Source organism: Ctenopharyngodon idella, chromosome 6, assembly GCF_019924925.1.
Source record: "Ctenopharyngodon idella isolate HZGC_01 chromosome 6, HZGC01, whole genome shotgun sequence".
NCBI classification, from domain to species: Eukaryota; Metazoa; Chordata; class Actinopteri; order Cypriniformes; family Xenocyprididae; genus Ctenopharyngodon; species Ctenopharyngodon idella.
In genome coordinates this window covers 17518270-17543136 of record NC_067225.1, presented here as the reverse complement: position 1 = coordinate 17543136, position 24867 = coordinate 17518270, and the positions used below count along the sequence as shown (strand labels likewise).

The 24867-nt window shown below is 36.2% G+C and overlaps 2 protein-coding genes and 1 long non-coding RNA gene across 6 annotated transcripts in view; 1 reads left to right on the top strand and 2 right to left on the bottom strand.

Moving 5' to 3' along the window:
- The window catches only part of ryk (receptor like tyrosine kinase), a 65002-nt gene extending 56520 nt beyond the window's left edge, over window positions 1–8482 (bottom strand). For both annotated transcript variants that reach the window (XM_051897091.1, XM_051897092.1), the window contains exon 1: window positions 7836–8482. In XM_051897091.1, coding sequence (XP_051753051.1) covers window positions 7836–8055 — 220 coding nt within the window. In that variant the 5' untranslated portion in view covers window positions 8056–8482. The remainder of the gene's footprint in view (window positions 1–7835) is intronic.
- Window positions 8483–9875: 1393 nt separating this feature from the next.
- The window catches only part of sned1 (sushi, nidogen and EGF-like domains 1), a 33571-nt gene continuing 18579 nt past the window's right edge, over window positions 9876–24867 (bottom strand). For 2 of the 3 annotated variants that reach the window (XM_051897087.1, XM_051897089.1), the window contains 17 exons: window positions 23401–23577; window positions 22453–22566; window positions 22211–22324; window positions 20242–20355; window positions 19803–19919; window positions 17402–17689; window positions 16690–16873; window positions 15289–15401; window positions 14213–14491; window positions 13990–14122; window positions 13810–13892; window positions 12940–13038; window positions 12396–12512; window positions 10850–10937; window positions 10671–10750; window positions 10476–10506; window positions 9876–10368 (listed from right to left, as the gene is read on the bottom strand). In XM_051897087.1, coding sequence (XP_051753047.1) covers window positions 10481–10506; window positions 10671–10750; window positions 10850–10937; window positions 12396–12512; window positions 12940–13038; window positions 13810–13892; window positions 13990–14122; window positions 14213–14491; window positions 15289–15401; window positions 16690–16873; window positions 17402–17689; window positions 19803–19919; window positions 20242–20355; window positions 22211–22324; window positions 22453–22566; window positions 23401–23577 — 2126 coding nt within the window. In that variant the 3' untranslated portion in view covers window positions 9876–10368; window positions 10476–10480. The remainder of the gene's footprint in view (window positions 10369–10475; window positions 10507–10670; window positions 10751–10849; window positions 10938–12395; window positions 12513–12939; window positions 13039–13809; window positions 13893–13989; window positions 14123–14212; window positions 14492–15288; window positions 15402–16689; window positions 16874–17401; window positions 17690–19802; window positions 19920–20241; window positions 20356–22210; window positions 22325–22452; window positions 22567–23400; window positions 23578–24867) is intronic. The other variant, XM_051897088.1, reaches the window with a different exon arrangement.
- On the top strand, window positions 16758–20715 carry LOC127514332 (uncharacterized). Its single transcript, XR_007930598.1, has 3 exons — window positions 16758–16901; window positions 19841–19991; window positions 20288–20715. It is a non-coding gene; the product is annotated as an uncharacterized LOC127514332 (long non-coding RNA).

Sequence of the window (24867 nt, the reverse complement as noted above, 5' to 3'; positions counted from 1 at the left end):
AGTAGCTCTGCAAAGAACAATTCTCCACAGGGTTGTATCATTTGAGCAAGCAGCTCAGATCCTTGATCCAAAACAGAAACTCACTTGGCCAGTGGAACTATCCAAGAAATAGTAACAAAATTCAGCTGCTAGATTTCTCAAGTTTCTTGTCTCAAAGTGTTCAGAACCTCCCTAAAGTTCTGCTTTAGTAGCCATTGCAAAACCCAGGAATCATTGTGAATAAACAATTTCTCTTAAAATTATGAACCTAAAGCGCTTTTATTCTTTTTTTTTTTTTTTTTAACTGATCCTATTTTTTTTTTTTTTTTTTAATAGAAGCTTTCATTCTTGTTCGTAATTCATGCAGTACATTTCTGCCTTTGTCAGACACTTTTACTCAAAGTAACTTACATTATATGCAAGGTTTGAACCTATAACCAGGATTTGTTAGGACCATGCTTGTGTTAGCACAATACTTACTGTTTGAACTACAGGAAAGCTTGTTATTCTGCATAATACTCACACACAACAACAACAACAACTAGTAGTAATCTTTCATCCAAAAAACAAAAAAATAATAACTTTCCCCATCTCTGAATCAACTTTCCTTTGTTGCTGATGTCACCAAAACCACTTAAGTTTCAATACAGGTGGTGTTTCAGGAATCGTACACAAAGAACTGCAAACATGCAAACAAACACCCATTTTACATGATCCAGTCAATTTCCAATGGATTAAAGACCAGTCCTGCACTTTTTCTTCAAGTGCAGGATCTTATTTTACTCAGAAATAAGTCACATTTCAGAAGACAAAATGACTGTGAATACATTCTGAAACAGTAATCTCAGCTAAAAGCCATAAAAGACCTGCAACCATCTGTCTGTTGCATCTATTTGAGGCATTCCCACTTTTTACAGAGAAAAATGTTTCATAGGCAGCAAGTTTACATCGTAAATCCGAGTGGATGTGCTACGTGACCTAAACATTCCATGTACTGCTATGTGCAAGGCCATCTAATGACACCCCAAAATAACTCAGACACAAGAGGGCTGACGCTGTCTGTTAGCAATGAGGAGCTGGATAGTTGAGATTTTTCATCCCTGTGGTGTTGGTTCTCTGAAGGAGAGAGTGAAAGCTTTCTCTCTTTACTATATCAGTGTGAGGCTGGATGGATGGTGCAGTGATGTCACAGGGGAAGCCATAGATCCTTACAAGGGAGAAAAATTCAAAAGTCCACTGTTGCAAACAAGACTTTTTAATAAACTTTTACCTAAAAAAAAAAAAAAAAAAGTATCTTCATGTCCTCTTTCAATGCAGTTCTTACTTTGAGATGACAGTTTATGGCTATCAAATTAAAATTAATTTTGAATATTCAGCAAATTTAACTGCATTTGAATTTTAGGTGTGCGTCAGGCAGCTTAAACAGCGGCACACGAGATGCGATGACAAGAGTTGTTGTTGCATTTTAATGATTTTGTTAGCCTATTCAGTTGAATGCGGCACTGCTGCGTTGGTCATTCAGAAGTAGAGCAGCTCAATGTGGAGATGATCTTGGTTACGTCAAAACTGTAACCAAGCCATTCACACAGAACAGCTTTTCCATTGTGCACTAGATGGACATCTTTGACGTTGTACTCGTGTCAAGCACAAAAGAAAGCTGTGTAAAGTTTTTTTTTTTTTTTTTTTTTTTTTTTTAAATGAACTTTTAAAAAACATGTCTCAAAGACTTTGCAAGGTTTTTTCCCATTTCACTGCATATTTTTAAACGCAAAAGTACTCTGTGTGATTGGCGCTTTGGCTCTATGTATTAAACTTTGCATAAATACATAATGCCGTTTTGTTCATAATTGTTTATGCAATTTACGAAATTATATTAGTCAGGTAAAAGTTTAAACATTATGCTTTTTTTTTTTTTTTTTTTTTTTTTTTTTACAGACAGTCATGTTATTTCATTGTTTTGAATAAACAGTTCAATGCGGTTCATTAATATTTTGCTCATTGCATCTTTTTGTGGCCTCAGGAGATAAGCCAAAAGCTTTTTTTCCCTAACTTAAATTATGCCTTTTAAATTTGAATATTAATATTTAAGTAAAAGATTTGAATTTAGTTTGTTAGCCATTTTAACAGCCCTATGACAGTGCTTAACATTCATTCAGCTCATCTGTACTGATTTCATATACTGATCTCCACAACCTCTGACTTCGACAAACACAGAATACTTCTAAAATTTCATTATGGTCATGAGACCATTCATATGAATTAAATTATATCTTTATCCAGCACATGACTGCCAAAAACAAAACAAAACAAAACAAAAAAAAAAATAAAAAAAAAATAAACTGAACAGAAACTGGCCCTAAAATAGAAAACGAACACTTTAGCAACCACCATGAAAACACAGCTTTCACCAGCAGTTTCCATAAGAAGTCATTTACCTTTATTCTATACTGAGTAACTTACAGATCTGAGAGGGCAGATTGTGATACGAATGTAAATATGGACATCAAACATCACCTTTCATCAATGCAGCATTTATGATCAATCAGAAATTAGATCTCCTTTCACATACATCAGATATGCACCTAAAGTCACTACATGTAAAGAATGAGGTCATTTCCAGGCTCTGAAGAAGAAGAAAAAAAGAGAGTGGAGGGGAACAAGATAAAGATCTGTGAAAGGAATTACAGAACTCCAGAAAGCTCAGACAGAGAACGACAGGAAATGACAAGAGCATGCAGAGAAAGCAAACAAGAGGAAAGAAAGAAGTAGAGACTGAGAAAGAAAGTGTAATACATAGTAATGACCAACATAGCCAATAACTCCCAATGCAAATGAGTCTTCTCCAATTTTGCCAGAACATGGCAAATTAAGTTTAGTTAAAAAAAAAAAAAAAGGATAAAAGCACTATATAGACTTACTGAAGACAAACTGTGGCTGCACAAATATTGATTCAAAAAGGGGAGAGAATCAGCAGGGACTAGGCTATTATATCAATATATGGGTCAAGTTAAAAGATACAATTTTTGAGGTTATTTTGGGTACCATTATATTAATTTTAGGGCTGTCACAAGTACCCAATTTAAAAAAATCCTCGATTGCAATTTACCAGTGTCGAGTTGCCGGCAAAATACCGAATGTGGTGCATTCCATGGACGAGAATCCACAAACCACATTATTAAACAGTTTTCTAAGGCTGCACAATATATTAAAATATGGCAGGACGATATGACCTAAAATCAAAATCTCGATTAATTGAACATTTTACCTCAATTACGATGAATAAACGATTATTTTGTTTGTTTTCCTTTGTTTTTTTTGCCCTGATAGTTCACTGACAAGGTTTGCACGGTAAATATGCTTGACTATTATAGTGAAAGAATGCTCCGACACAGCTCACTTTCAGGAGTTATTTTATCTATGGTTCGTAACATTTCTTACAGATTTCTGCTTGTTGAAAATCAGATACAGATAAATTAGCACAGTACCAGTACATTTATTAGAACGCATTAATGAGAGCGCAATTGCATCATGCATGTGTGAATTAGTCATACCATCTCTCTATTAATTGTGAAGCTGTGGGTTGTAAGTAATTACTTCAAAAGTAGAAAAATATATGCTATAACTTGAGTTTTTAAGCTACTTTAGTGATGAATCACAGGACAGCGTTGACAAGTTTCTGTGTGAGTGTTTTGAGTGTTTGTGTGCCACAATGCATCAGTGCAGTAGCTCAATATAATGATACACATGTCCGATGGTCTAAAAATAGCTTGAATGTCCAAACTGGCAAGCCTTAAAACAACTGACAAACTTTCGTGAGGACGCAAGCAAAAGTGATTTCACTTCGGGATCGCACGCTGTCTGTCTGTGTTGACTCGGGTTTGAGTTCGCCTCCGTGTTGCGTCCATGCAACTGACTGGACGGGGCGGAGTCACGTGACTACACATGTGGTAGTATGTTTTTAAGGGGAAAGTATTAACAGGATTTTAAAAAAATAATAATAAAAAATGAAATAACCAACATGGGGAAATTACGACGGTTAGAGGTTCTGAATTTCGGTTTCAATTACATGTGTACGAAAGTTGATTGATTTTATTATGTATATTATGTATTTTAACTTTGTTCTATAAAACCACAAGATTGCTTGCTTGTGATACTTCATTTGAACCAAATATTATTGCCTCATTGTTATTATATATGTATTTTAAGCCATTTTAAAAACTATTGTTTGTTTAGGTCTATTTTTATTACCACAAAAAATATCAGTTTACTCGATTAATCATCAAAATAAAATCAACCGCTTACTCGATTACCAAAATAATCGTTAGTGACAGCCCTAATTAATTTCATTTGTTGTCTCAAATTAACCAAAACATTTGATTACTGGCAAGCAAATATCAAGATAATATCGATACAGTTGGTACATCAATATAAAATATAGCAATAATTTGAAATATTGTTAATGTTGCCCCCACGACTAACTCCAGAAATCAGAGAGACAATTGATTTTAAAACTGTTACATATGCAATAATTGACGCTATGGAAGTAATTTAAGTTTTGCCACAAGTTTGTGCATCCATTTAAATAAAAAATAAAATTCACCTCCAAGGAGAAAACTTAAACCTGTTCATTCAAAGCACTAAAAATAAGGCATCCATATAACCACAACTAAAAACTTTTAAGTCAAGGATTCCTGTGAGTCATAGAACAGGATCTCTGAACCACATCAGTGGTAATCAGACTCCTGTGCAGAGCAGCGGACACCTGATTCTCTGAGGCACTGGCAGTGCAAAACTACAGACTGCTGATATCCCTGTGATAAATGCATTGAGGGACTTCTACTCACAATCCCACTACTTACAATGGCCCTCAGTCTTCTTTATTGCAGCAAGGTGGTTTTGATTCCAAGATGGGCAGCACCCATTGTTCAACCAGGAGAGAGAGCAAAAAGTTCTTGTTAACAGAGAAAGATCGGTGATTCTTCATTATTACAAAAAGCTTACGCTACAGAATATTACTTGATAAGACATGTTTAGATTTTTAAGGATCCCAAAATGCATTCAGAGGTGACACAGCAGCAGAAAAGGGGCAAATGACGTTATGAGAAATACTTTTTGAAAGAGCAGCTCCATTCCACTTTCCCTAAAAATTTTTAAAGAGCTTCATTCCAGCCTCCATTACAAGACAAATGGCAGAGCACCCCGCATAAAACTACAGGCGACATGTTGATGTTAATAATCTGATATGAACATCAAGGAGTGTAAAAGCCCAGCATAAACTTCATCAATCATCACTGACGAGACACAGAAATGCAGTGTGCCCAGAAAGAGGCACATAGCCATGAGTTTTGTTCTCAAAGCCAGTCGTGACAAAAATATGCAGGTCAGCTGTACAGAGGATAACAGAGCTATGAGACCAGAGGGGGACAATCATCTTTCAAACCTGTTCGCATTTCACAAAAGCTCAAATAAACCCACTCAGAAGCACCATCACATTTGGACTCTTGTTCCAATTCAGAGTGAAACCCCCTTCCTTTTTTTATTATTTTGATGAATTTTAGAATATTGTTTTACAATACTTCAATTTAAAAAAAATCTAATTTGCTTTAATTTATATCATACTATAGGTCTCAAAAATATATATCAACCATCCTGCTCTTTCTAGACATCAGCATCAGGCATTAAAATACCCACACTTATGGAAGACTAAACATAACCACCATAGTCATGTCCTGAACATTTGGTTAGGCTACATCTACAAATTCAAAGCATTCAAGTGTAAAAAGTTTGGGTGCTGCAGCCTCATTTGAAACCTTATACTTACTTCATATAGCAAAATTTAGAGTTCAACTTAATGCTATAGCATTTACATCACATTAAATGCTACATTTAATTTCTGTTTCATTTTCAGGCTGATAGAAATTGCTCTCAATTTGAGCTGAAAGTGTAAGCCCTCAAAACAAGTTCAAACAAGGCTGCTTCAAAATGCCCTTGTCTCCGCTTCCTCTTTCCAGCAGGAAATTGATGCTCCAGCCCCCCAACCCTTTCATTAACTACGCTGTGACATTAGCAATGATAATGACTGCTTATAGACCCCGTCACAAATACCCAGCAATTAACAACCACTAATCAATTCTCACTGCATTAATCATAGTGGTGCTGAATCACAAACCTACTCTGAACACAAACATAGCAATGGCATCACAAAGCCTTTTATCTCCAAGATTCATGAATGAATTGAATTATTCAGAATACAAAACACTTGGATTGACCCCTTAGCCTAGAAAGGGGACTTTAAATATTCTGCACAAATACATTTAGATTGTAGGCAGAGCCATTAAGTCATAAATAACCATACAGTCCAACTGCATAATTTCAGACACCTATTCCCTGATTCATGTTTTCTATTAGGATTACCACTCTCTCGCATTATACACTGTAAAGCGTATAGTATAATATTTGATACATGAATTTCTAAGGCCTCTAAAATATCAACATGAACAAAACTTTGTTGAAAAACCAGTTGTAAACAATCTTCAACATGTCTTCTGTACTTTGATTGATAGTTCATACTTTTTAAAAAATTAAAAGGCCTTTTAAGTGAAATTTGTAAAATGTCTTCAAGTTTTTTTGTCTTTTTGCTGTGAAATCTTTAATCTTTTTTATAAAGTAAAAACTTAACTTTATATTGTTATTAATGTTTCAAAATGAACATTTACTGAACTGAAGCAACTTGGTTTACTTTGTTATCCACGTATTTATAGAAAAATCACGTTAAAATGTATCAAATATAATACAGCAAGCTTTTGAGGAACGTTTATTTGTACTCTCAATCATCATTTTACTGCATTGCTTGTATTTTATGTTTTGCCCCCAACTTAAAGAGTTTTGATCATAAGACTAAGCATTTATCATCATACTAAGACATATTATTGGGAGACAGAAAAAGATATTTACATTTCCTAAAGTTTGAGCTTCATGTTCTCACTATATCATGCTGTTATGTGCCATAAAAGCCTGATGTATTGAATTTGAAACATAAAACACATGCAAACCACTTTTTAGATCTTTTATATTTTGCCCAAAGGTTCATTCAATAAGCTATTGCATTAAAATATTTGCTGACTTATTTCATATGTCAGGCTTTACAGGGTTAAATATACATTGCATTCACACAGTGCTTACTGAACTGGCCTGACACAAAGCAAAATAACTTCTAAGAAAAAATCCACTTTTATCTTTCAATGCGACTTTTCTGTCAACTAATTATGAGACACATCAATGAGAATGAATGACTCACATCAGCTCATATACCTCTGCTCTGTATCTTGTGCATGCGTGTGATATAAACCTTACAAATCACCACATAATAAGGCTCCAATAACAAAAGCATGAAAAGCATTGGAATCCACTTGGAAAACTTTCTAGCAACCAGTCACGACCTGATGACAAACCAAAACGCCTTTCATTCTTCTTAAACAGAATACTGACGTGTAGCCGCACAAAAATACTTTCAATTGTGTATTTTTGTAACATTTCTTTGCAAATTTTAGCAATTTTCTTAAGCATAAGCTGTCTATTCAGAGGTTACAAGGACGCTGCAGATTGTTTGGCCTATCAAAGCTAACATATGGAGAGCTAACAGACTACAACAACGTTTCAGCAGTTTATGAGCATGTTTGAAACAACTTGTGTGAACTTTTGGACACTATACAGACACGAGTTAGTGTTTAAATAAGCTAGTTAGAAGCAATTACGTTTCTTTGACAGAGTGGCAAAAAGTTCTTGTTCTAAGCAAAACTTTGGACATAGCAGAAATAAAGAGCAGCAGAAGGGAAAATAAAGTAACGTATACACACCCAGGAGTTTCTTGACCTCTTCCTCGCTCATGAAGACGTTTACATTCGGCCTGTTGTTATTGTTTATGCCTGGCGCATTGCTCGGGTTGGCGAGGCATCGGGCCCCTTCGAGGAGCAGGAGGAGAAAGAAACCCCCTAGTCTCCACAGTACCGTATGCTGCCAACCCCGGGACACCGCCGACGCCGCGCCTCCACCGGAGCCCCGCGCTGGCAGAAACATCACAGCCCACCGTCGCGTCAAAAAGTCTTTGAGATCGAACTGCGCCACGGAACCTCATCCAAAGCTTGAGTTACTTCTACCCGAGGGCGACATACTACTGGATTTGATGACGGCGCTCTCTGTCGACCCCTCTCTCTTCTCCGTATTGTCCCCTCACCCGCCGCTGATAGCCGTCCAGCTAACTTCTGTTAGCTCGCGCTCAATCTCAGTGAGCGCACGGGCGCGAGCGGGGCCAGCTGGACGGTGTTAAAGCTCTCTCTTTCTCCTGGGAGAAAGTCCTTAGCTTTTATTTATTAAAATATAAAAAGTAGGTGGACAAGCCACAAATACTATCCCAAACAAACAGTCCTTAAAAGTGTCCTCCAGCGCTGTCCTTTCATGGTCTTTTCCACACGCAATCTCAGTTTTCATTGAAGAAAGGGGGCGGTTGGGGGGGGGGATGTCCATTTACAACTAGCGCGCGCACGCAGGGACGTTTACGGGCGCGTTCCTGGGGTGGTGTGTGTTTAATGTAATACAGACAGGTGACATTATGAATTAGTGACATTATGAGCCCAATTACTACCTGTTAAATCAGTTTGAGCTCAAATTAATTTTTGTGGAAAATGAAAATGCGTTAAACAAAAACACAATAACAAACCAAAGTTAAAGTTAAGAAACTAAAGTTCAGCAAAATGTTTCATTGCCTCCCCCCTTCTACATTAAAATTTATTAAAATAAAATGAAGTGCACAAGTATATGACTTAGTATATAAATACTAGTTTTTACATTGTTATAAAATGTAATCATAACAAATAATTTAAATAGTAGCATTTATTAAGATGGTAGTAGAATACTATATTTATTATTTTAGGCCAGACTTAAAATACAAGTTTTGTATACAATATATCTACAGTAATTTTAATCCATGGAGCTCCAGGGAATCCATTGCCTGAAAAAGACTGAAAACCCCTGAATATATATTCTTGAACAGAATATACCTGAAATTATTAATTATAGCCTATCACACATAAAAACTTTATTAAGGATGACTTTATATAAATATTTCTCCAAATGATAACACAAGTCTTTGGTGGATGTGCATGGGTATTTATATCAGTTTGTTTGCTTGAACTGCAAATACATTTTATTTGTAATATACACAGAAACAATCATAATTATCAATTTCATTATGCTTTATCCCATTTACAATTTATAATACTTTTTTACTTTTTTATTCTATATTTGGACACCTTGTCATTTGTACTGAGCTGGTCTCTACTTTTTCTACCTCATACTTTTGCACTTTTTCACAGAACATAATATTTTGTATATACACATTTATATTTGTATATAGGCATATTACTATTTGCACTTCTGGTATAGATATTTCATTGGTGCTGTACTTGTACTTTGCACAATGCAATAAAGTTAAATCTAATCTAATCTAATGGCATAAATGCATTAACTGCAGTCCAAGCTGTGGTTTAAGTGCTTTCCTAAAAGGCACAATGAGGATAGAGCGGGAATTTGATATCTGTAACCATCTAATTCCTGTGTCACTACTTTAGCCTTGAAGTTTAGAGAGCAAGATCCATACATATTTAACAAATCCAGACAGTCTCAGGGAACTTTCCCTAATGAAAGATCCTTAGCTGTTTTTTTTTTTTTTTTTTTACAAAATAGTGACATCTTGTGGTATTTCATAGGTTATCTAGCCTGACTAAAACCCATAATCTGTTCTCTGAATAAGAATGCCCACAAATAAGTGAAAAACACTATATATTTCTCTACATGTTTCATATCACCCCCTCTCACCACAATAATTTGGAGAAAGCATGAAGTTTTAACATTTTTATTATTAAAATATTCAACTACAAAAACAGACTATAAACACTATTTACATGGTAGCTAGCAGACAGTTTTGCTTTACACAAACAGAAACAATGATGTGACATTTTTTTCCAGTATTTTGTGCAGTCTTGCTGTAGGAGAGAACCAGGCTTGAACGTATGGTTGAATGAAAATTCCGGTAAGTTTTGGAGATTGAACAGGCAATAATTCAAAAAAATTCCCTGAGGGACTTGACGGCCACTACATGTCAATATCTCATAATATTTACATTTGAGGTATGCTAATTGATGCAGGTAACTCCTAAATCATATGGTCGAAGGTCATCTACAGATCTGGAGCTGTATAGGACCAAATGCATCCATAGGACAATGTAGGCAATGAAAGGTGACCAGTGATGCAAGAAAGGGTCAACAATGATGTGAATGCATCCTCATTTGAACTGAGACAATTACTTCCCAAAGTTGTCATTGATTCAGCCTCCTAAAAAAGATAGAACACATTTGGTTTTATATATATATATATAATTATAATATTATATATTATATTATTATATTTCCATTTCTATCAGAGATAGAAAATATACTCACCACTACTATTGTTGTTTCTGAGTTCTTCTGTCTAATGAGAGAGGGTAAAAAAATGTTGTTTTATTCATATCCGTAGCATTAAAACAGCAATCTATGCTCCATGCCATGATTTAAATTGTATATGTATTAACAAAATCATTTTCCACCACATATGTACATCTACAGTGAAACCAGGGATGACAATGTTGTACGTACTTGGAGTTTTCTTAGGCAGCAAAGGCTCACAGATCTCTTTAAAACAAACATCCTGCTGAACTTTATATGTCCTTTTGTACCTGAGGGTAAAAATAAGTACTCAGCAAAAATAGGTAAAACTATTGGATTAGACTGGACCAAAACAGGACAACAGACATATCCAGATAAGAGTCACTTACAAATAATGGCAAACACCATCCTCCCACACAGGCACACTCTTTGTTTCAGAGTAAAGGCGAGTACATGGGTGAGGCACTCGCTGACAATCTGTATACAACAGGGCAGAGAAAGGAAATACAGAAAAGGTGGAGATGACTAAAGATCTTATTTCAGGAAAAGCTGCTAAATATTATATTATTTTAGATTATATTAAAGATTATATAGATTTTATTTTATTTAAATAAATAATCTCAAATAACAAAATAAATAAACTCAATTTTAAAGTTGGCATGAAACGGAAGTTGCAATAGTCTTTACTATTGTGAATGAAACGGCTTCTCAAGAAGAAAAAAATGTAGGGAGGGGCTTGATTTTGTCCATCTGGAATTGATTGGATCATTGTGGTTTGCCTTTCCTGTGAGCAGTGTTGGGGGTAACGCATTACAATAACTTGAGTTATGTAATCAGATTACTTTTTCAAGTAACCAGTAAAGTAAGGCATTACTTTTTCAATTTACAACAAAATATCTAAGTTACTTTTTCAAATAAGTAACGCAAGTTACTTTTTCACATTTATTGACTGACAGCTCTCCTGTCACCATGTTGAGAGAAATAAAGTGCAGAGGTGTTGTGTGCGCTGTGTAAACATGATGGTTATTGTAGTTCTAGACTAAATGTGAACATGCATTTACTCATCTCACTTGCACAAATACATTCAGTATTCCTCAAAATGAATAAAAACAGTGAAATGCAATCTCAGAATTTTGCGCAAACCTGTAATAATTAACTAGCTTAAATTACACAAATATACTTTATGTATTTAATCTCACTTTATTTATTGCCGACCTTCTATGATCTAATTCAACCATACTAATAAGCAAAAATGACTTTAGATTAGATTTAGAAATAAGAGTGTTGAACTTCCTTCTCCTGTATCCTATTCTTCCTTAATCCAGAATGGCAGCACAGCTGAAAGGTTTGTTTGAGCAGCGCCCTCTACTGTACAAGTGTAAATATGCATTTCCTTCAGCCTGAGGCTTATTCATTTTACTTTTTGTGTGAAAGGGCCTTAACATTTGCCAAAAAAATTACTTTTTTTGTTGTTGTTATTAAAAAACAAACAAGCAAGCCCAGCCCAGGTGAGAAAAAGTAATGCAAAAGTAATGTAACGCATTACTTTTCATAAAAAGTAACTAAGTAACAAAATTAGTTGCTTTTTTTAGGGAGTAACACAATATTGTAATGCATTATTTTTAAAAGTAACTTTACCCAACACTGCCTGTGAGTGGCAAGTTGTCCAGCCTCTCGTCAATAAATATGTCATCAGAGAAGAGAAGTCGTTGCTAGTGTGAGGGGAAGTTATTCTGATTAAAGTTTACGAGGGCGCATGGATTTTTAAAATAATTATGATGTGCACGGATAAATCATTTCTAATGAATACTGCAATATTCCTTAAAAATAAGAATGGTTCATTTTTATTTCATGGTGACTTTAATGTGGCATTTATTAGTAGTTCATCAGTGTGTGTTTGCATGCTTGTGAATGAACAGATGTGGTCATACTAACATAGCTCACACCGTCTGCCTTTGAAACCAGTGGCACAGTCGCAGCTGAACGACTCGTTGATCTGCGCACAGGTTCCACCATTCTGGCAGGGCTGAGTTCTGCAGTCTTGGGATGACTCTAAAAAAAAAAAAATTTTTTTGGATACAAATACATGTACACAGTGCTTTACTGAATACTTTAAACACTGGCAAGCATGCAGCTTTTTCATGTTTGGGTTTATTTAGCTGCTCTTTTAAATACACATAATCACATGCATATAAATATGCACATTTAAACAACCATAAGTCAATTTTTTTCAGGCTTAAACCATAATAGATTGCTGACAGATGTGGTTGTTTATGGTGACTGTCATGCTGCAGATTATTCAGAATACATGCAGTGGTATTTTGCCTCCTTCAGCTGGGACCAATTAGAGAGTTTGAATACCACCAACTGTTAAAACACTCTCCTGTTTAAGAACCAAGAACTCCCTGCCACAAGTGAATCAACAAATTTTACTTGTCTAATAATAATCTTTAAAGAGATTTAGTGAAAGATCACCTACCAGATTTACTCTTTGGCACTTCTTGAGGAATTTCCAGAGCTAGACTGATCTTATTGGTGGTTTCTTCCATCTTTTCTAACTTGATTGGAGGATCAGGCTCTGTTTAACAAATAATATGACAGTAATTTGAAAATCAGGTTGAATGTTTTCAGAAACTATAAAAATCAGCTATACAGTATGTATTTTCATGTATTTATAAGAAAAATGTTAAGCCTAATAATGTAAAACTTGAAATGGCTTTTATATTGTAGTATATTGTAGGCTACTAAATCCATGTCAGCTTATTAAAATATTATCTGGAAAATAATTACTTTGTAATGTTAACTGTGTTTTTTTGTACTCTTTGTAAGAGTACATCATTAAAGATTACATACCTGAAGAGAAATATTAAATTTAATCTATTTATTTAGTGGTTTCATAATAAATAAGAAGGAGTAATGAACATTCAGATTTTTTTTCATAAACCTATATGCACATTTGTTACAATTAAATACTAATAAAAATCACATTTAATCTCACAATTTCTGTCTTCAGAATGAAGAATGAAAGTAATAATGTGAGAATAAAAAGTAATAAAAGTACAAGTAATAAAATGTAAAGTACTAAAATGAGGTAAATGTGATAAAAAATGATTGTATTTATTAATATCCTGTTAAAATGTTCATTTCAACAACCCTTAAAACCTTTAGTAAATTCTTGAGAATGAATGAGAATGTTTTCTTTCATGTTTCCTTTAATAAAACATAAATGTACTGTATTAATTTAGCAGATTTTTTCATCGAAAACTATTTAAAATGACATAACTTAAAATTCAGTTTAAAAACATAATGCATTACAAGTTAAACACTCTTTTATGAAATAATTACTGACTTGTGCGATGTCTGATAGTTTTATGTGGAAGTTTGGTAAATTTAGCTGTAATTCTCCCTCTTCCATCAATAAGCTCTGTATATCTGAAAGAGAAAATAAATACAGAGAACTCATTATTGTATGAATGGCTTCCTAACATTGCATCCATAATTACAGCATTGCATCTGTAGAGTACCGTACTTTAGTGGCTCTTCAAGGATTTCTGTTTGCTCATCTGTGACTCCATCTTGAATTTGTGTCAAAGTCTGTCCCATCTGTTGGTCCTGTCCTCCCTGAGGTCTGTCACCTCTGCTTTGGTCCTTTAGAATTGGTACTGTGCAATATAGGACACACAAGGGTCACCATGATGATAACATCCTGACAATCTGCAGACAAGCAGTGATCTTCAATATCGCCGACTCACGTGTGGTGAAGGCTAGGTGCTGAGGGACACTCTGAATGTTGTCCTTGGCCGTTTTGCGTACAGCAGTGAGGGCAAGTCGGTAATGCTGTCCTGGAATGAGGTCTCGTAGGGTGTATGTCCCCAAACTTCCATCAGGTAGGTAGCGGCTACGGGTGCTCAGGCCTCGAGTAATATTAACTACAAAACCGTCTGGAAGACTACGAGGATGATGGTCCCATGTGACCCGAGCAGAGGTGGTGGTGATATGGGAGAGTGAAAGATTCTGAGGTGGAAGCGGCCCTGATGGAGAGGACAGTATAATGCACTGTTAATGACAGAGGTGCATGTGTTTGTAACCAGTTATGGGGGTAATGCATTACAAGTAACATGCATTATGTCATAGGCACCGGTTTATGTTTCTGCCAGTGGGTGTCCACCCTTCACCCCTCCAATAGTATCAGCCCCATCGGCTTATAATGGGGAATATCTTATGTTGGGATTGGTGCCTATGCATTACGTAATCAGATTACTTTTTTGATGTAATGAGTAAAGTAACGCATTACTAACTCATTTGAGTTACTTTTTTAAAAAAAGTATTGCATGTTACTTTTCAGTTTAATGAATTTGCATATAACATTTTTTAAACTACTGAATCAAAATTCTTCATAACATAGTCACTTAGACATGTGCACTCATGCATGCACGGGAACAGACAAAAAGTACAAATATAACAAAACACATTACTTTCAATGTTTAAGAAAATGATTTGTACAGTATGTCATTTAACCCATAATGTGAAGAGATCTTTAGTATGGAATACATAGCTCTAGGGGTCAGGAAATATTCTAAGTGGTCATAATATAATGTGTTTTTAAAAGAAAATGAAGGTGTATGTTGTATAGGCTGATGCTGTTGAATGCATTACTGCATTAAATACTTGCAAAAAAAAAAAAAAAATTCTCAGGAAATAAAAACACCTGCAAAGCCTGACAAGAGCAAGCAGCAGCTTTTTAGGGAGTAACGCAATATTGTAACGCATTACTTTTAAAAGTAACTTTCCCCGGCACTGTTTGTAACACAGCTGGAGAGATACTCACTGGTCCAGAAGTGCAGTGGTCCAGCAGATTTGCTGGTTGATGGCAGGTCTTCAGGGCGCAAACCACTCTGTGTGACTACGTCTACTGTGTACATCTGACCTGGGAGCAATGTGCTGTGGGTTACACACAACTAATCAGTAAAATATGTGTTTTTCATTTTCATATTTTAAACATTTATGTGATCTCATAACATTATATCAAATTTAGTGATGCACTGATATTTTGGCAACCGGAAACATTTGGCTGAGACAGCAAAAAAAAAAAAAAAAGAAGAAGAAGGAGAAGAAGAAGAAGAAGAAGAAGAAGGAGAAGAAGGAGAAGAAGAAGAAGAAGAAGAAAAAAAGATTTTTCCATTTCGGCTGAAATTGTTTTAGAGGACCGAAATAGTGAAAACAGTGCCAAAACAGTGACAATTAATGAGCGCTTCTCAGACATTTCAGTGTCAATTTTGTGCACACAACGTGGAAAGGCTACAACAGGTAAACATGTCAGCAGTGTGATCGCTTCACTTTGATCAAAAATGATGCTAGAGTAGCAACATGTAAAATTTCTTCTGCTGAAATAACAAGAGGCGGCTCTGAAGAACTTTCAGTATGGTTTAATATATCACCTGAGAACACGGCACCCTGAACAGCATACAGTTTTGAATTACCCAAATTTAATTACTGAAACTTTATTTTCAGTTTCGGTCTTCGTCTAAATGAAAACTTCATTAAAAAATCACTTTGGTGCATTACTAATCAAATTTCTTGTTTCCCCCTGCATTAGGCTATAATTTTTCTGACATCATTTAGAGTTATGTAGGCCTACCTAAAAATAAAGATGATGAAAGATGATGAAAATTTTCATTTTTGGGGGTGAACTATTACATTAACTAGACTAAGCTTACATTAATTTGGAAATTTCTTACTACAGAGCTGAACATGAAGAGAACATTGTCAACATTTCACACTGAAACGTTACAGTATACAACTTACTTAAATGTTTAATTTTTTTAAAAAAAGTATCAATATTATTATCAATATATTAATTTTTATTTCATGCCTACATGAACACTGTTTTTAAAACTACCGCCAACGTGCACTGAGCTCGCACCACAGCCGGAACTAAACCGAATTGTTTATATGTGGAGGGAACGTTACTTTCCCAGTTCAACGTAAGAGTGGAATTGTGGCCATCTAGTGGCTGATACATGTATTGCAGGGAAACGTTCTAACTGTAAGACAGAATATTGTCACCGTGCAGTTTGTTGTTTTGTGCTGGTGAGCACTTTGCACAATTACCTTAGACTATGCAGACTATTCACAGACAAACATGAGGGGGCGACAAGTTTCAGTCTTGCAGTGGGCACTCTTTCTTTGTGTATGTGCCTTGCTGACCTTGTTCTGTGTCATGACTGACCTGAAGGTGTAGTCTGTGACGCTGCTATTGAGCACGGCTGTGCGAGGTCCACTGCCATCTGCAGGCACCAGAGACACTCGAACCTGACTGATCGCAGCATGGCGGCCAACATGCACCAGCCACCGAAGCCATACCTGAGAAGACGACACATTCACTACCTCCAGCTGTTCCACTTTACGTGGTCCTGAGACAGAAAAGGAGAAGAAGAGCCTGTGAGTGAATACTCTACTCGTATATGTTAGTTTAGAACTATTATTGTGTAAAAAATGTATTGTTTGTTATTGTGTAAAATATATATATATACATATTTTTTTCTTGAAGGACAAATAACATTACCTTCATAATATTCATTTATGGGCCATAACAAGCAAACATTAAACAAAAACATGGTCACACTTTAGTAGAGGTCTCTTTAACTACTATGTACATAAAAACTGTTAGGTACAATGTACTTATTGTGTTCATGTTGTATTGCAAAACACTTCTACTGCTATTGAGGTGGGACACTGGTAAGGTTAGGGACAGGTTTAGTGGTATGGTTAACGGTGCATTGTATCAAATTATTAATTTAAATGTTAGTACAAAGTAGTTTAAAGACAATATAAAGTCGGACCAAAAACAGATATTGCAGCCCTGCTGTCACATTATGCTAAGGAAACGGGACGTGACATTATCACCATATAGGTACAGAAGAAAAAGTAGGAGCTCTCACTAGTGCGGATGAGAGCGAAAGCTGGCTGGCTTATGTCATTGCTGTTGGTGTTGCGTTTGACAGAGAAGGTGGAGATGTTGTAAAGCTGTCCGGGGTTCAGACCCTGCAGCACATAGGTAGAATGCTGCTTCTCCAGGAAGTCTGTCTTCCTTGGTCCTCGACCAATAGGAGCAAAGGCAACAGCAAAGCCGCTGATCAAATTCTGAGTGGCATCTGACTGATCCCAGCGTAACTCGACTTCATTTTCTTCTACCCGCAACACATGCAGGCCAGATGGAGGCAACAGGTCTGAGAACAGTGAAAGTATTTTAAATAACTCAAATAAGCCAGTGGTTTTTCCATACTATGGAAGTCATTGGGGCCCTTTAACTGTTTGGTTACCCATATTCTTCAAAATATCATCTTTTGTGTTCAGCTAAAGAAAGAAATTCATACAGGTTTGGAACAACCTGAGGATGAGTAATTGACAGAATTTTCATTTTTGGGTGCACTATCACTTTAACTAGGTGGCTGTGGTCCACTAGGGGGCCTCAGCAAACTTCCACTGGGGCCTCAAGATGATAAAACATGTATTAGAATAAACTAAAACAACAATCAAATCAAATCAAGATATTTCTTATTTCAATTCACCCTATCAACAACTGTATTTTTTTCTTTCAGGTATGAGGTAGCATAATTTTAAAGGTGATTTCTAGTTGTAGAAAAGTCATGTAAATTAATAAAATCTTTAAAGGGATAGTTCACCAAAAATGAAAATTCTGTCATTAATTACTCACCCTCATGTTGCCAAACCCGTCAGACTTTTGTTCATCTTCGGAACACAAATTAAGATCTTTCTGATGAAATCTGAGAGCTTTCTGTCCCTCCATAGACAGCTACGCGACTACCACTTTGACACTTCAAAAAGTTCATAAAGAGATTGTAAAACTAATCCATATGAATTATGCATTCGTTTTTACAACAGAGCTGGTAGCAATTATGTTAGCTATTCAATGGGTGGAGGAAATTAAGCTATTTCAGACTCTGTCAGGTTTAAATAGTTTAAGTGTCAGTCAACAACAAGACAAGAATTAATTTATGAGACACTTATAATCTGCTTAGAAATCAGAAAATGGGTATAGTCCTGAGGTTCATATGGGTATCTGCACATGTGGGAGTACATGGTATTTACCAAGGAAAGAGAGGGGTTGATTAAGAAATTAAAAGATATAGGTTTAATCAATTCAATCTATCAAATCAATTAAGTTGTACCTCAGGACAGTCAAGAATACAGAGAGAAATTCTTAGTTATCTCAGAATAGCATATGGCATTAACTTATTTTATGTTATTCTTTTTATTTATTTATTTATTTATTTCCCCCCATGATTTTGTTTTTCCTTTCCATTGATGCTTCACACACCAGTCCAGTTGGTGGCGGTAATACACTATAAGTTGAATTTTCAACTGCTATTGAACCATACAAGAAGAAGAAGACAATGAACCTCATTGGTTCTCGCACGTCAAGCAAACATGCTTGAGCTTCCGTTTACCACAACTGATGTGTGAATTGATGAATGTTTATATAAGACTAAATTCAGTCTGTTCATCATATAAAGTGATCAAGTCTAAACTAAACCGCTCAATCCATATGGATTCGTTTTATGATCTCTTTATGAACTTTTTGAAGCGTCAAAGTGTCAGTTGCATAGCTATCTATGGAGGGACAGAAAGCTCTCAGATTTTAGCAAAAAGATCTTCATTTGTGTTCTGAAGATGAATGAAAGTCTTCCGGGTTTGGAACGAAATGAGGATGAGTAATTAATTACAGAATTTTTATTTTGGGGTGAACTAACCCTTTAACCGTCATGGTATTTTTATAAAGAATTTATAAGGAGCGTTAAAATATTTTATCGAGTAGAAAATAAATTGAGTAAAAATTACTTGCTTATCCAGTAAATCACGTAACGACTGGAAAAGTTATTTAAATTCAATGGTTAATAAAGTGGGATCCTAGAGAACATTTTGCTCTTAAAACTTTTGTAATTCTGAAACTTATTTTAATTAGAATTATTGCAGTTACTTATTTTAATCTATGGACACTCTTAGTTTCCTTAAATAATAAAAAAAGGTTGGCCAGAGAGATGAATATTGTTGTGGACAATATGGTACCTTGGACTCAAAAAGGTTAAAAACCACTGCTCTAAACTATAATAGCAGATTTAATTTGTTATAATACATACCATATCTCTGAATAATTAATTACATCACTAGAAGCACTTTAACAAATCACATTGCCAGTAAAAACACACAAACACTGAATTCCATTCTATCTTAATATCTAGTTTCTTTCTAAATAGCCTCCACTTAAATAAAATGAATGGATATGGGCTGATTTGAAATAGTGGAAGATCAGGAGCTGACCTCTCTCACAGTCTCTCCCTGTGTGGCCCACCCTGCAGGCGCAGCTGTAGTTCCCCCTCCTATCACTCCAACAGACACCTCGGTTCCCGCACGGCTGCAGTACACATGGGTTCTCCACTAGACGGCAACAGAGGATCAATCGAGACCTTGCATTTGAATTACCCTATCTGACAAAGGTACAGAACTAAGGTAATGACCTTTAGACTTCCAGGAAGTGGAAGGGTACACAGATTTCACTGAGAGATTCAACTGTATTCAAATCAAGAAAAATAATCTTTTAGGTTTGTAATTGTGAGGATTTTGATTAATCAAGGTCAGTGTAAAATAGAAGGCAACCGAGTCAATTAAAATCTTAATAGTTCTTATTTTTTCATTGTTCTTTCTCAAATTTGTAATGTGCACTTTAGCAGGAGTAATATTTAATAAATAGTTAACATACATGTCTGGCAGCGGTCTCCAACATAACCCTCTTTACACACACACAGGTGGTTCCTCCTGTAGCCTCGGCATACACCTCCATTCAAGCAGGGATTTGGCTCACATCCATCCTGTTCTGCAGAACAAACACACATCTGTATCATAAGATGGGAAATCCTTCATTCTGAGAGGTGGGCTGTTTGTAGGAGATAGGTATGAAGTGTTTTGTGTCTCAAAACAGATTTACTGTAAGTCAGAATCAAGGGGAAAGCAAATTATGCCGAATGACAAAAACAGGAAACAAACTGGAAAATGAGTTGGGAATCAAAGCTCAACAAAAGCAGGTTTGTTTTTCTTTCTATAGTTACCATATTGTAGCACATCTTTATGTAAGTTCTGGAGTTAGCAAGTATGATTTGTTATGTTCAAAAAGGCCCTGTCTGCTTTCTTGTAGATGCTTCATAAATCCTTGCCAAATTAAAGTCTATAAAAAGTATTTGGAAGTTTTCATGTTTTACAACTTCACAGAGGATTTAACTAGGATTTTTTTTTTTTTTTTGACACTGATCAATAGACAAATATTATTTTATATCACAGTGAAAACAAATTTCTACAAATTTGTCATTACAGTTATTACACACAGACTAATGTTTTGCATAAGTATTTAAGTTGGTATTTAGCAGATGCACCTTTGGCAGCAATTACAGCCTTGAGTCTGTGTGAATAAAATCAGATTTGCACATTTGGCCACTGCAGTTCGGTCCCTAATTCAGGTTGCGAGGAGACTGAGTGTACAGCCTTTTTCCAAGTCAACCTGGTAGGTGTCACGCATACTCCATCAGGTTTTCCTTCTTGATTTTTTCCATATTTTGCAGCATTCGTTTTATCTTCTACCCTCACAAGCCTTTTAGGCATGCTGCAGAGAAGGATCTCCACACACCATAATGCTGCCGCCACCCCACCACAATGTTTCACACAAATTGACATTAGAGATGGTGTGTTTCTGATGATGCACACTGCACAGTATGAACTTGGCCAAAAAGCTAAATTTTGTTCTGGAGCATGGAAACTGATGGACGTCTCCCACATGCACAGCCTCACTAATTTTAGGCATTAAATCTTGTATCTCTTTCAGAGTTGTCATCGATTTCTTCACTTCACTTTAGTTCCGAGCTGGCGCCGTGCCCGGGCTTTCTCCAGAGCGTGTACATTATTTGTTCATAATGCCATTTCATGCTTGCGATCGATATTCTTAGAGTCAAGGAGGTTAAGCCGGATATTCCTCAGATCTTTCTCAATGTGTTTGGTCCACGTCTTCTTCATGGACAGCAAATTTAATTACCACTGTCAAGGCCCAGAAAGGTAGTAAAGACATCGTTAAAATAGTCCATGTGACTTCAGTGGTTCAACCTTAATTTTATGAAACGACGAGAATACTTTTTGTACGCAAGAACAAAACAAAAATAATGACTTTATTCAACAAGTTCTTCTCTTCCCTGTCATTCTCCTACACTGTTTACGTTTGTAGACAGTGTAGCGCTTCCAGGTTCTACGTCAGAACACCGACTCGGAACGACACGAGGGTGAGTAATTAATGACAGAATTTTCATTTTTGGGTGAACTAACCCTTTAAGTTATATCACAACATTGACTAACCAGAAATGGGACATTCTAGATAGAAGTGTATTTACCTTACAATCAATTGAAAACCCCTTATAGCTACACTCAGTTGATCGCATTTATGTGACTTTTTAAACCAGTTGGCTGCCCCAGTGATTTAGTTCATATTAAAAGATAATCAAATTTATGAGAACAATTCCGTTTGAATTTTCATTTTTAGATCACATTGCAGAGATCTGTTTTCATTTTGAAATTAAAGAGTCTTTTTCTGTTGATCAGTGGCAGAAAATCCAAATTAAGTCCATAAGTTTAAGACTGTAGAACAACAAAACACGAGTCTAAAGTGGTTAATACATTTCTGATTATGTTACCTATCTCACAGTCCTGTCCAGCATAGCCCTTCTGGCAGTGGCAGAAGTAAGAGCCAGGCTGATCCTCGCATGTACCTCCGTGCTTACATGGTTCAGAAAGGCATTCATCAATATCTGTCAAAACATTCACAGAAATCTAAACTCAAGCCACATTTTCACACACTGAGATGTCAAAATCTATATCATCAAAATGTCAATGTAAAATAAGATAAATTAAGAATTTAGCAAGAGCGGTGTGTTACCTGTTTGACAGCGCTGGCCGGTAAAACCGTCTTCACATTCACACAGGTAGGAGGCTACCCTATCACGACAAGTTCCCCCATTCATACACGGCTGAGACAAACACTCGTTTATCTCTGAAAAAAAAAAAAAAAAAGATAGTGAAAATCATTCACATAGAAATCCCTGTACATGGACCAGGAAGTGGGGGCAGTTCTGTAGTTATTAAGCTTTGTATTTATCCTGGAAATATTTTCAGACCACCACAAAAAATATACATATTTTATCATTTTGTGTACAAGGCATAAAACTACATGTTGTTGATCAAGAAAAGATTATTGTAGAGCCCTTCTTGGTTAGGTGTATGAATCAGTGTGAATTCACACATATATCATCATAGAAACACAACTTTGTGTGAAAGTCCATTATTAACACACTTCAAGATGAAAAGAGCCTGAGAATTTAATTCTACATTTTACAGCCAAGAATTTAAGAAATTCATCCTGTAAATACAAATAAATCAGGTGTTAGGTGACAAGCTCTTTCCCACCCTCACTGCAGCAAGAAAGCCGAACAAAGCATGTGGATTCCTCCTTGTCTCACTGTGTACATGACCAATTTATTTGATGTGATACAGATGATGTAGTAGTTCATGTTGCCAAAGCAGCATCATGCTTTATGTCCCACAGAGAGACCGCAGAATTGTTTTGTGTTTAAGAGCTATGAACTGTATACCAAGGCCTGACTACTTTCTGTAAGCACCATAACATGCTACACAAACTTTATGTTGGTTTCAAACTACAATTTGTTTTAGAGTGTTTCTACTCGTTTGACATTTAGTAGGCTCATCAGCTCTTCTTCCCAGCATTCCAAACCAACCAACCATTTTGGAATGTTGGTTTCAGGGTGGGAAGGTCTTGGGCAAACTTTGAACAACAAGGGTTTTGAATAAACAGCAAGTCTCCACTAACCTTCACAGACTGGAGGCTGGCTCCAGGACCCCTGGCTGCTGCAGATGCTCTGGGTGGCCCTGGGAAGGGGAGTGTAGCCTGGGTGGCATGCATACAGAGCCATGGAGCCTGGGGTAGTGGAGGAATACTGCACCTCTGCATGCTTGACTTTCACAGGGGGGCCACAGTTCAGACCTGCTGTGTGCACAGAGTATACAAAGTGTACATGAAAGTCATTCTTTTATGAATAGACTGTTTGCAGTGAGTCAGGTTTGTTAAACAATTATAATATTTACAGTTATATCAAAATAATGACAAATAATATAATTATTCATTATCATACATAGTTCAATCATGAAACTCTAGATGGCGCAGGCTGATGGGTCCTTAATGCAAGCTGATGATAATTACTGCATTAACTACTTGGCACAAGCTGATTGGTCCAAGTCACTTCTGCAGCCAATGAGCTTGTTGCTCACACATTTAAATGGCTGGTTACATTCACTATAGCAGTTTGCAGCGTGCTTCAGAGTTCCTCTAAAACCCTTCACCTTCCCCAGCTCCACCTGTATAGATCTGCTGTGGGTTATTGATATATGCTATTTGTGCAGCAGCACCATGTCTCACTCGCAGCAGTGTATCGGCGTATGTATTGGCAGTAGCAAGTTCCTGTACTTGCTCTGCAGAAGCAGCAATAATCAGCAGCAGCAATAATCTACAACAATAGCAATAATCTACAGCAGCAGCAATTTCGCAGCAGCATAGCAGATCCCTAACCCTAACTGGAACAACATTCCTGTCCATAATTTAATCCTAACCATATCCCTACCCCTAAACCTAACCTTACCCCATAAGTTATCCCTTAAAGGGTTAGTTCACCCCAAAATGAAATTTCTGTCATTCAGTACTCACTCTTATGTCGTCCCAAACCTGTAAGACCTTCTTTTGTCTTCGGAACACAAATTAAGATATTTTTGATGAAATCCGAGGGTATCTGATCTATAGGCAGCAATGGCATTGCACCTTTTGAGGTCTGGAAAGGTACTAAAGACATCGTTAAAACCGTCAACGTGACTACAGTGGTTTAACCTTAATATTATGAAGCGACGAGAATACTTTTTGTGCGCAAAAACAAAACAAAAATAAGGATTTTATTCAACAAATTCGCCTGTCGGCCTGTACTGCTACGCTATTTTTATTGCAGAGCTTCAGTGTTTATGTCTGAACGCAGGCTCAGTATTGGCTGGCTCCTTTAAAGGGTTAGTTTACCCAAAAATAAAAAATGATTTAATTTATCACTCACCCTCATGTTATTCCAAACCCGTAAGACCTTCGTAAGATCTTTGGAACACAAATTAAGATATTTTTGATTAAATCTGTGAGCTTTTTGGCCTCTGATAGAGGCCACTTTCAAGGCCCAGAAAGGTAGTGAAGACATTGTTAAAATAGTCCATGTGACTACAGTGGTTCAACCTTAATGTTAAGAAG